Source organism: Seriola dumerili, unplaced genomic scaffold, assembly GCF_002260705.1.
Source record: "Seriola dumerili isolate Sdu_G_001 unplaced genomic scaffold, Sdu_1.0 BDQW01002293.1, whole genome shotgun sequence".
In the NCBI taxonomy this organism is placed as follows: Eukaryota; Metazoa; Chordata; class Actinopteri; order Carangiformes; family Carangidae; genus Seriola; species Seriola dumerili.
Genome location: NW_019176548.1, coordinates 183627 through 196895, shown reverse-complemented (window position 1 = coordinate 196895; position 13269 = coordinate 183627). Strand labels below are relative to the sequence as shown.

General features: G+C 41.0%; 1 protein-coding gene across 1 annotated transcript in view; it reads left to right on the top strand.

Moving 5' to 3' along the window:
* The first annotated feature begins 4496 nt into the window (after window positions 1-4496).
* LOC111239333 (CD166 antigen homolog A-like) overlaps window positions 4497-13269 on the top strand; it is a 37301-nt gene continuing 28528 nt past the window's right edge. Inside the window, exon 1 of the mRNA XM_022769196.1 lies at window positions 4497-4605. Coding sequence (XP_022624917.1) covers window positions 4545-4605 — 61 coding nt within the window. The 5' untranslated portion in view covers window positions 4497-4544. The remainder of the gene's footprint in view (window positions 4606-13269) is intronic.

The following is a 13269-nucleotide window of genomic DNA, read 5'->3' as shown; positions in this document are numbered from 1 at the left end:
CATCTTAATGAGTTCAGAAATACTTTCCCTGTAAATTAGGGGGAGACAAGCATGCCAAACCAACTTTTTTTTTTTAATTATAGTATTTTTATGAAATATCATAGCACTCTATTACTGCCAGCCACTCTTTCTTTCTCTATTCACACTGCCACTGTTCTACTATAAATAGATTTGACAACAGAATAATAAAGAGCCATGAAAGAAAGAGACAGAATACATGATATAAAAGCGAATGCCAACCAGTGGCACTGAAGCGTCAGTCAACATTGTTGTGATAACACTTCAAAGCTCAATGTATCTACATGCTTTTAAGTTCTTAGGACACCAGATTTTAACCTGTTTAGAGGCAAAACTTGGTGTGTGAAAACTTAATCAATATTTTAATATTAACAGTGAATATGTTCAATGTGAGAGGTGTTGTTCATAGGTTGAGTGTAGCGACTGGAGCAGAGAGTTAGCTAGTTGGTAGTAAGCAGTATGGCTTTCAACGTAGAGTGCGATGTATATACATTTAAGGCTATTTGTCAATAAAAAAATGCTACAACTCCTCAAGACCCAAGTTCCTCCAGTACAGTCCAGACTCTGCTTGTTTATCTGTAAAACTCAACACATGCCAGTGCTATGTGGCAATAGTGAAAATTACAAACAGTTCCTGTGTGATAACACACACACACACACACACCACACACACACTTTTTTTTCCATTTAGCTTGTGATGAATAATCTGTTCAATCATGTTTGTTTTCTGAATCAGTTTGTAAAGGAACTCTCACACAGCATCTGTCAGTAGCTATTGTACCAAACACATCTGTTTACATACACAACATGGAAAAAAGACGTAGAGAACATGTATACCATTGTGTATATGCTAAATGTGTTTTGCACAGTTACCCTTTCAAACTGTCAGAAAAATCACTACCTCCCAGCATTAGACATGTCATTTAGTCTCCTCACTTGATTTCTGTTGCAATCAAGACGCAGTATCAATTGATAGGCTCTAATATAAGTGAGATAGGAATGAGGAGCTCAGACAAAGAGATCTATTCTCCTTTTCTTCGTGTAAATGTGAGGATTAGTTTGGGGGAAAAGTTAGGCTCTACAGAGAACAATAAAATCAATAAAACACAGACTCCTCACAGAAAGAGAGGTAACTCTGCATCGACTACAGGCTGCTCACACACTCAATCAGATTAACTAATGAAGCAATTATTGATCCAAAGTGGGGCTGCTGGCCGGCACAGGAATGGCCATTAAGTGGATCTTCCCCTCCCTTGGCCTTGCTGAAAATGTCAGGGTCACTCTGCTCGCTGCTTGACACAGTTTACTGAAGCTCAATCTGTAGAAGACTAATCACTCGTCTGCCTCTGAGGAGCGGTTCTGAAGGGGCCAACACCTCCACAGGATAGGGGAGAAATTTGATTTTCACAAAACCTGGTGAGGAGCCAAATTAACCTGTGCCATATTTGCTGCTGTTTCAATTGTGCGAAAATGAAGGAATGCAAAAGAGAACTGATGACTGCAGAGCTGCAAATGAGCATGCCACGCTGCAGCGCCAGTTCTGGTTACTGCTGTTGCTGCATTTATTCTGACAAAGCTGAATTGAATTATTTTTATATATGAAACACACCTATGATAATTAGTGTAGGCCTACAACACGATCCAGTGGGGGAAGACAGAGCGAGAGAGGGAGAGAGGCAGAGAGAGAGAGGGAGAGAGAGAGAGAGAGCGAGAGAGAGAGAGAGAGAGAGAGAAAAAAGATTTTCTGTCTGCAGTATCCCTGAATGTCAAAAATATGTACTTTTATTGCCTGAGTCCATGGCAACACAAGGTTGTTTGTTTCCATGCTCATAGCAGGAGCAGTGTCACAAGATGTCTCACAAGATGTCAAAATAGGAGTGCTCATTCTTTCATCAAATAAAAGACAGCAGGAGCTGGTACAGTTCCTCACTATGACACCATATATTGTGATTCATTATTCTGTGTGTAATCTCTTTCTCCAGTCATGGGGACTGACTGAAAATGTTCTCCTGTGAATACAAAATCAACCTGAGCTTCAGCTGCATTCATTCCAGTGAAAGGCAAAAGCATGACATGAAGTTTAAGGACAACTAGCTCACAGGATTACTGTAGATTCTCTGGTTGCATGAATTTAAGGTTACTCTGTTTTTGTTGTTTCCATTTTGTTCAATATTTCGTCCTTGACCGGTCCCACCTGAAATCCCAATTATGACCAAGATGTTATTGTTTGGTAATTGAACATCACGCTCCAGGCTTGGTCATCAGTCAGTCTCATTCACTTTCACCCACACGGAAAAAAAAAGCAAATAGTTCTTTTTTTTTTCTCTCTGCGCACTGAGGCAGGAAAAATATTGCTTTGCGGTTAACTTCTAATCAAATTGCATTAGGTTTTCACAGCCTGTGCCCTCACTCCATTTGCACAAACCATCACAGACCTACATGAATTTCACACCCAGGGTGAGGAATACTTACTTCTTCACCCCAATAGATTTCTCCCCCAGCCCAGCACATACTGTGCGCACATGCAGACACACATTTTGTGATCAGACAAGCATGATCATGCAGTTACAGCACAGTGGTAAACCATTTTATTTGCAGCAAGTGTGGTTTTAATGACATTTTACATGCTCTTTTTTTTTTTTTTACCAACTTCTGAAATAGACTCGCTGAAACTGTCACTGTTATGCCTGTTTAAGAGCCTGGTTCTGCCACAGAAAACAGCCACATCTATAGTCACAATATATTCGTCATCACATGGGAAACTTCACCCAAACAACAACAATCTACGCAAGTATATGAAACCAACTGCTGACATTACATGCAGTCAAAAATAAGTTACAAGTGAAGAGAAGTAAAAACTCTCTCAGTGCCAAAGCACTCACATTAATTCTAATTATTAGCATAGTCATTATATGGATATCAATTATTGTCTCTTGAATGTGCTCAGTGAAATAAGTGAAAAGTAAGGAGATATGTGCAAGGATTTTAATAATTAAATAAGGCTAAATTATTTATGAGGTAATTTTCTTTATTATAATTAACCTTAGACCTACATCCTATAGCCTGTTATAACATGAATCTTCTGTCCTCTGCCTGTGAGGCACAGAGCAGTGAGACTCCTGCATGAAACAAGTCTAAGCCAGGGGCTGATTGAAAGTATGCCTCAGTGTGTGTGTGTGTGTGTGTGTGTATGTGTTTGTGTGAGTGCATGTATCTGTAAGTGTGTGAGAGTGCATGTATCTGTAAGTGTGTGAGAGTGCATGTCGGATACAGCAGAAGTTCCTCAAGCACTGTGGTTAAGTACAATTTTGAGGTTCTGGCACATTCCATCGTAGGAGATGTCTACTTTAAATGTACATCTTAGATTCACTGCAGTTTAGACGTTGGCTGTATTTTTAAGTTACTTTGCAGATTCGGATTTCCCACTGTGATAAGCTCATGAAATGTCACTATTGTCAGTTAAAAATAAAATTCAAAAATCTAAATGTCAACTTTTCAGAGCAACAGTTTAGCCAATGAAAACCCCCCAAAATTATTAAAAATCCAAAACAATTTTCCTTTTGTGGGAGGTTTTAATTCCTCATGCATTAACCACTCTGACATACAGACCATCTGTTGAAAGACAGCTGAAACAACTGGTGAATTAATCAATTAGATGATGGACAGAATATTTAATGCAACTATTCTGAGATTCGATTGGTTGTGTAAATGACAAAAGATTCTCTGGCTCCAGCTTCTCAAATATGAGGATCTGCTGCTCGTCTTTCCTGTGAATCATCTTAAATACCTTCAGGTTCTGGATTCGGAGTGAAAAGCCATGAAATTGTGATTTTCATTTTTCACTATTTGTCTGATGTTTAATCAACTACCTGAGTGTCACCGCCAGATTACTACTTGAGTACAATTTACTACTAATACTAGCTAATGTGTGCTTTTACCTCAGCTAAGTTTTGTGTGTGTGTGTGTGTACGCGTGTGTGTGCGCGCGTGTGTGCGCGCGTGTGTGTGTGTGCTTGGATTTGTGTCAACATGTGTGTGCATGCAGCATGTATGGGTGGGGTAGGGGAGTTGGAGACGAGAGTGAAGGGGGTGAGAGAGAGGGGAAGGTGGGGGGGGCGGGCATGAGGAGGGGTTGAGTTTGAGTTGAGTTCTTAAGAAAATGGGCGGGGCGGGGCCGGGTTGGGGTGGGGGGGGGGGGGGGTGGAGGGTTACTCGTGTGAGAGTAAAGAAGGGGAGAAGAGGAGGAGGAGGGGGCGGAGCTGCAGACAGTATCCCCCGCCCTCGCGCTCGTCTGTGTGCCCCTCGCAATTACCTGTTCCACCAGAACTGATCTGAGCGCGAGTTGTCGAGCACATGCCACGTTGGGAGAAGGGCCAAAGCTCAACTGAACTGAACTACCTTTCTTGGCTCGTGAGGACCGTTTGAATTTAATCCACCTCCTTAAAAAAAAAAAAAAAAACTCCAGGGGGGTTTAAACAAACCTCTAAAACACACACAACCGACCGAGGACCTGAGAGACTCGCAAGGATGCACTTGTTGTCCGCCTGCTGCGTGTGCGCCCTCCTCATCACCGCGCTCCTCAGTCGAGGTAAGCCATTGTCTCATTAGCCGGCCGGTGCTGCTGGTCATGCGGAGTGCGCCCGTGCACATAGAGCCGCAGGTATGAGCGGAAAGTCCCGGCTGTCTGTCGCACGCAGGTGCCATCAAAACTTGAGTTCGGCTTATCGACCATATTTTTTGGGGAGAAGTGGAGCAGTGTCGCCGGTGGTTTTCAATTATAAGTTAGTGAGCTGTAATATAGTTTGTGTTAGTCGTAGTTCATTAGAGTATTTATTCATGGATGCTCCTTTTATGTGGTTATGTTCATATTTCCCTCTTTTTAAAAAAAATTACAAAATCGTGCAAAATATATTTTTGGTGTCTTATAAGCCACATATAAGAGAGTGGTTACTTCTCTCCTCGAGTTAAATTATGAAAAAAAAATCTAGATCTATCTTTTGTTCTTTAAAAATCACCTATAAAGAGACTTAATAGTTTCTTATAACTCCACTCTCCTCAATAAAAGGTGTATTGTTCTATCTACTGTTATAAATGCATGTTCATACCTGTGAAAAAGTGACTTTTCTGTGTATAAACTGCTTATGTGACATGAATTTTAGCCAGTACAATGAATTGTACCCCCCCCCCCTTTTTTTTTTTTTTACTCCACATCATGGGAGAGGCAGTGAGGTAGTCATCATCACCCAGTCTTCACATGTGCTCATGCCATGATGTCATCATGATGCTCCTCATTTTTTATGTGTTTTCTCCCTTGTTAACTCAGGCTGTTGAGCAGAATGATGCTGTGTGCACATCCTGTCTGATTTATTGTAATTATGGGCTGCCTGTTGGGTGGGGGAAAGCGCTCCTGACAGGATCCTTCTAGTAATTACACATAGGATAGGGCTCATTTTGGACGTGGGCAGTTGTATTGGTTTGTCCAAGTGAATGCTTCCAAGTTCTAGCAAAGAAATGTGGTTCTGTGTGCTGTGATGGCAATGCAGCAACTTGGTGATTTAAAAATATGCTTTGAAAATTAGATTATGTTGCCCGTGGTAGCTCTCTGAAAAGAAGACGAAACAAGGACAAAGCATGCCTTTAAAAGCGCATCTGTTTGTGTGAATTTTATTCTTGGTATTTAATGTGCAGAGGACGTCAAAGCTTCTCTGCAGGTTTCCTTGTTGTCTGCTCCCTCAGGCCAACAGGTAGCAGCACCATGTGCTCAGATCACTCAGCCAGACCATTAAGCAAAGCTGCACAGGAGCTCAGAGTACTCCCTTGGATAGCAGAAGGGCGGAGAGGTTGATCTCACTGTATTCCCTTCCACCTCATCACACTTCGGTGACGCCTGTTGTTGTAAATTAACACCATGCAGCACCTATCAGTCAGGCTCAGGTGGTTTATTTGAGAGGAAACGAATGGCCCTTTTAAGGTGTCTTTACGCTGCTGTGCCGCTGCAGTGCCGTGTGCTTGAGAGACTGGAGGAGAGTGCACTGAGTTGGTAATGAGGTTTGACTTTATGGTTGTCCACACTGCTGTGTGTTTAGCAGACATGCTGCCTTAGGTGATGGTCAAAATATGTGTGTGTTTGCTTACTACAGATGGTCAGAAAAGTGCAAAAAGTGAACCATGGAAGGTTTCTGTTGAGTTATAAAAAAAAACCCCAGAAATATTCTTCATCTTCTTTGCCAGTTTGGTCAATATGGGTAAAATCTGACTGAAGGGGATTATTGTGTTGTGGATTTCGCAATAAAAGAAATTGCATCGATATTTGTAATAAAAAACAGGCCTGTGTTTATTATATTTGAACAGATGAAAAAGCAACAGCTCCAGGGACTTCAGCGTTAAAGGCCGAACTACAGCCTCAACCAGATACAACAGAAAAACAGAGCCCTGAATTAGTCTCAGAACAAACAGAAAGATGCATCTGTTTTTTTGTTCGCTCCCTTGTCTCCACCCTTCCCCCACCACCACCATCCTCACCACCCCACCTCCTCTCCTGAACAGACAGGCAGCGCTCGGTGTCACAGCTGGTATTACTTGTCAAGCAAGTGGGGCTCTCCCTTTTGCTAATGGACTAATCTTTTGCAGGGGTCACCCAATTTCACCTGAGATAGATTCACCATCCTTTCTGTCATCTTTAACTAGGTTATATGCAGGCGTGTCTCATGAATGTTGTTGTTAATGCACTGGCAAAGGAAGGGACGGCTTTAATTGTATGTTTGGGTTTCATCTAAGATTTTGTATAACTGTATATTTGTGTGCTTGTGCACGTCTTGTCTTGCTCATAGCTGGGTTCTTCTTGATGTTTGAATACTGCTTGCGGTTGTTTCTTCTTTGAAAAGAGATTTCTTTGTGACTTACAAAGTATTGTATCCCTTCATGCAAAATTCAGATGTATTCATGAGAAGTATGGCAACTCAACCGAATGATGGCTTTGAATAGAAATGCTGCATCTGTACTTCACTTTGTACTATCACTTTAAGACTTTCTCTCTTAGAGTACTTTATTTTTTCGTTGATCAAATTCTGCAAATGGCTAGCTGGCGAAGCCATAGAACACAATCGATTTGTGAGTAACTGAATAAAAACATGAGGAAATGGGAGAATCTTCAGAATGTAAGTCAGCAGGAAAATATATGTAATCTGACTGACAGCAAACCCCTAATTAATCAATAGTTCCTCTCAGTTATTACAACAGAAATGGTTAACATGGCCTCAAACTAGATAGCTAGACAAGTCAATACCCTGCTGGGGTGCTTAACCCAAATTTGGCAGCTCATTACATCTCTCAAAAGGCTCTGTAGGACTCAGTCCTGTGTTTAGAGCGAAGCTGTGAAGTGGATTCTTTTCTAGAATTACGCAGTTTGTATACTCATCTTTTTGATTGGGAAACAACCTGAGTAGTGAGTAGAAAGTGAGACAGATGCCATCACTCACTCAAAAATCACAGAACCGGCGAGATGTAAAAAAGAACCAGATGTTCAGCAAGGAGAGTTGAGTTTGTGTGTGCTTGTTTGTGTGCATTATGTGCTCCTCAGGCCTTGACCAGAATAAGAAATGAGTGGATATGTGAGCAGAAGGCAGAGGTGGTGCTTAAGGGGGAAAAGGTGGACACTTTCATTGGCTCCTCAGACAACGGACGGGCTGTTCAGACAGGCCAGATCACACTGTAAATTACAGGAGCATTAAGATGGGGAGCCCAGTGTCACCTCCCATCAGGGAGTGCAGAATTCCTACCAGCGCCCCTGGCAGCAGCGCTTTACAGCCTGGATGTGAGGAACGAGCTTAATTAACTACTGACATGGTAACTTTAGCTTTAAATTACAAGTAACTAAAAATAAAGATGAAAATTTGGCTGATGTAAAGCCACAGAAAGGCTAAAAATATCCTTGAAGTTATGATGAAATTAAAACGTGGCTGTTACATAATCTTTGATGTAGCATAAAGAGAGGTTTTATTGCAGATGTAAAATTTGGAAATTTCAGGATCATCATTAACCTCCTTTGCTTCTGTGAGGGGAGAAAAATCCAGTGCATCCGTTTGCCGCCTAGTAACACATACATCTTTACCATATGGTGAGGTGACTCATAAAGTAGAGCTAAAATGAAATGTTGATTAATCTATAGTGTGAGACTGTGCAGACAAGAGCACAGCTCTGATGTAACACAGTTCAATATAGACATGCACTACTGTTGTTTTTTTTTTGTCTTTGCCTGCCCTGCACCCATCACACTGTCGGTTGGAGTGGTGCACACACACAGACACACACACACACACACACTCTAGTTTCTCTCCACCCCCAGCAGGACACTGAACAGGTGGAGGAGTGTTGGTTTTTAGGGCCGTGAAGGGGGCGAGTGTCTCTTTATGATTCCTGTTTGTGTGTGCAGTTGTTGAAAGAAGTAGCAGTTTGTTCCCATCACTCATGTTGAGCAAGATGATAACTTTAACTCCCTCACTTGATTATAACTTGTAGAGGTAATTTTTTGTTGTTGTTTTTATGAGAAAGGCTCTTAAACAGTTTGAGTGTTGTTTATGTTTTTGTATTCCTTCCAATGTGTCATCACTAAACCAAACTCCACCATTAGATTAGACATAGTTAGACAGCAGCGAAGATATGTGAGTGACCTCGTGACCATGCTGAGCTTCCTATATGTCGCAGGGAGCAACTCTCTCTCTGCTGGATTCACAGAGCAAGGAGGCGTATGAGTAGCTGTGCCTTGAGGAAATGAATGGACTTGTGTGGCAAAAGTAATCACTCTCTGACAATGACTCAATAAGGAAAAGGTTTTTTGTTCGCCTCTGACAGTTTTACACACAGAATTATCAGTAAAATAGCAGCAAGTGAATCTTAATTACAGTTTGGTGATTGGCTTGTCCCACTTTTAGAGCCAGAGTGTGAGGTATATTCAATTTTTATATTCTCAGCTAAAATTCCTTCCTCAGCTGTCCATTTTTTTTAAAATTTGCTTTTGCTTTCATTTGACCAGGTTGAGAGAAGATGTTTGAATTTAGCACTTTATTGACTGTTTACACGTGCTGTTTTACAGTCTACGTGTCTAGACAGAGGCGAGATCATGTAATAGAGAGTGAAACCTTCATAATGTTTTACCAAACAGACCTAACGTCTCCGTTTTCTGTTTGCCATTTTCTCACTTTCCTTATTTTGCACACAGGTTCCTGGCTCTGCCATGCAAAATAATGGTTTATTTGTTATCCGAGGGGAGGGACCAGAGTTCTATTGTTTCAGCTATAAAGAAAGGCTTAACAACAGGAGGGAGATGACTGTGCTATGTAGTAGTGCTTCTTTTATGCAGGAATACCCCCATTGAAATGCATGAAGGTATCCTTGGTTTTGGTGAAAGACCAACGGCACTCTGAAATTGGGCAGCCCTTGTTTCAGAGACAAAAAGTGAGGTTGTTTCTGTCTTTTGTCATTGACGCAGCCCCCAGCTTTCACTGGATTCCTCTGGACTCCCGCCGACTATATTGTGGGGCTGGCGCTTTTTAAACAAATGAGTGTATGATAGCGACTTCTTGCTCCCGCTCCTCTCTTTGTCATTAATATGGAACAGCACACACCCCTCGGAGAGGGCACAGAGTAGCTGCTGCCTGTCCCTGCACTTCACATGTGCAACCTGACTGGGGCGGTGGGGGTGGCGGTGGGGAGGGCATCTCTCCTCCATATGAAAAGCCTGTGGCCACACCCATCTTTAACAAGGCCCGGATCTTTGTTCAGATTCTCCATTAGAGTCATTGCTCTATTTTAATGAATTCTTTGAGAGGCCTCCATTAACTGTGATGGTAATCATTCAACCCCGGAGAATATTTAAGGAATACCATAAAGGAGCACATGTGTATGGAAATCCAGGGGTGCTTACGTGGCCTTTTGTTCTTGTTAATTACATTTAATGAACTTCTTTTTCTCATTAAAATGTATCTTATAGATAAAACAAAGACAAAGCAGTGACACTGTTCCCACCACTGACAGCAGATTGTCACCACATGGGAGCACCAGCAGCAGGGGCTCCTCCTGACCCAACAAGAGGGTCAGTAGTGAACCTCTGATATTTATGCCTGCACTCCAATAAAGTAATTATTTCTGCCTATTTACAACCGTCAAGTGGGAAGACAGGAGGTTTGCCATTGTATTAGACCTTTGTTTTGACTTTGTCTGACACTCGGGGACGTCAGTCAGGTTGACATAGCTTTTGTGCAAAAGGTGAAACATTAATTTCAAGCCCGCGGCTAACTAACAACATGGCATAGAGTTTTGTTCTTCCCATTCATTTCTGAATCATCCTCTGTTGGGTCCAAAGCTCTTTTGCAATACTGAGAAGTCCCTCTATTCATTCAGATGCCGTTCAGCGGTTTTTATCATTCATGAAACATCGCTCTGCTCCCTGTTACGTCCTGCCTTTGGGACCCAACAGAATGGTCTTGTGTCTCCATTTGACCTCAGTATTCACATTCTTGCCATTTTAAAAGCTGTTTCTTTGTGTTGTGCCAATGTCCACCATCCTTCCTTCATAGAGTGCAGCAGCAGCCTGCAGTGCCTGGAGCTATCTTTGATTACATGCTGCTTCGGTTGAACTTGTAGGAGACAGGAGTTCTCATTCAGGGAGACTCTCTTTCACAGGGGATAGCAAGAGTGTATCTCTGATTGGAATTAAAAGCCTGTCATTCAGTTAGTGCCTGAGTGAGAAACAAGATAGAAGATTAAATGGCTGGCCCATCTCTCTGGGTCATCAATGTATCAAAACACTTGGGACTACCCTTGAACTCCTCCAGAGGTCTGAAACATGCTCCTGGATGGGGTCTTTAAATTTGAAATCATGATAGGTTTTCAAATGGACTTTCTTCCTTTCTTATGACGCTATTATCTTAGATTTTATTTACTGGATTTCAAACTGGTTTACAGCAGCAAGAAAAATTATGTGAACTAAGTATGCAAATTCAATGGCTTTCTGCATTAAATGGTCTGCTTTGTGTCTTTATTGAACACCCCCATTAAACATTCACACTGCTGGTGGAAATAACCAATAACCTCAAAGAAGTGTTTTCTGTAGCTGCTGATCAGACCTGCACACTGTTCAGGACGAAGTTTGGACCTGAGCGACTGCCTCAGTTCAGACATATTCTTAGGATGTCTGGTGTGAGCGGCTCTCTTCAGGTCGATCCACAGCATCTCTACCGGGTTTAGCAGATTTACTTTGATGTTAAGGGTCATTGTCCTGTTGCATCACCCAACTTCTACTGAGCTTCAGCAGGCGGACGGCCCCCCTGACATTATCCTGTTAGATACCTTGATAAACTTAGGAATTAATTTTTCCCTTTGATGATATCAAGCTGTCCAGGCCCAGAGGCACGAAAGTTACAAAATCATTATGTTACCAACACTGAACTTCACTTTTAGGATGATGTGCTGTGGTGTCATGGCAGGACACCGTGCTCCATGATCAGCAGAACTCAAGTGTTTTTTTACATGAAAGTTATGTGATAGTATTTTTGCTATTCCCACTTACCCCATGAAGTACAGATAAAAGTACCGTTAAAGTACCGGATTGATAAGCAGTAGCAGTAAAAGTATTAGTGCTGTTAAAATCTTACCAATACCCATCCCTATAGGGCTCATATACTTTTTCCAAACCCCACTGTGAGCGTTTGAATAGTGTTTTCAATATAGACTAGAACGTTATGATGATTTGTATGTTATTAGTTAAAATAGATTTTGTTTGTTCATTATTGTAATTAGGATGAAGATCTGACCATATTTTAAGACAAATTTATACATGACTTCAGATCATTCCAAAGGGCTCACTTACTTCTCCTTGCCAGTGTAAATATCAGATCCCAGCCAGGAGCAACTTTGAAAGTTGCCAGGGAGTACGTGGAGAGACTGTGGAGTAGCCCGACTCATTTGAAAAAGAGTTTAATTAAATATATATATGTATATATATATATAATATATAATAATAATATAATATAATATAATGTATATATATATATATATATAATAAATAATAATGAATTCACATATTTTTCGTTTGGAAGAAAATAACCATCCATATAGGATTACAAATTAGTGTGATGCTTAGGGAATTGTCATAGTTAGCAGTGAGCTGACAGCTACAACAACAGGTTAATGGCACAGTACACACCTCCCACCAACCTGAGTCAGCAGCTCCACAGTCTGTTCAAGGCAGGATTGTTGCACCTTTATTCTGCCTCACTCTTGCTGTATGAAAGGTATGAACATGGAATTGGGGGAGGGGGCATTCTTGCTTTGTCTTTAAGCCAGCAGCGGAGGTCTGTGTAAAAAGGGAGAGCCGGCATAATGAGTGGTCTTCATAACAGCAATAGAGCAGGATCTCTGTGTTAAAGGGGCTAGTATTAACACCCAAATGGCATGTGTTAAGATAACAAAAGCAAGAAGGATAAATGGTTTACATAGTTAGCCAAGAGAGGATAAGCTTTTGAAATATTTACCTAAAATTAATGCACAGATGAAACAGCCAAAAGTAACAGATCAGCTGTTGAAATATTTACCTTTTGAAGTCATAAATAAACAACTGAAATAATGAACTTGAAGTAGATAGATAGCTGAGATAAGTAGCTAAAAGTAATGTATACTGTTGAAATATTGAGCTAAAAGTAAACATTTGAAATAGTTAGCTAAATATTGGATATAAGGTTGTTGGCAGAACGAATGCAAATTTGACTAAACCAACATAAACACTGACAATTCAAGTTAAAGAGTACTTGAGTTCATCTGATTGGAGTGTAGGGATATGCCAGACTCCTATTCATAATTGGATGATTCAGGGAACAGGTTAACTGTGTATATTAATGAAAATCAGTTATTTGACTCAATGTCAATGTTCCTTGATATTCACATTAATGCTCCTTGCTATGTACATACATCATAATATCCCATTCCTCATTTGAAAGCAAAAAATGTCCCTATTCCAGTCAATGGGAAGTTAAGATTTCCATCCATTTCCCGGCCTCAGGGCATGTACATTCATATATGAAAAAACATGATTAATTGAGAGGAAATGTAATCCTGCAACAGATTACAATATGTCACTCAGTACTATCTTGTAAAGTAAACGCATCAGCAGTAGCAGCACTGTTTCCTTAGATTTAACCTCAGTCTTTATCCAAAGAAGTCAAGTGGTGACTTTTTGCATGGCAATTATCCCACTTGC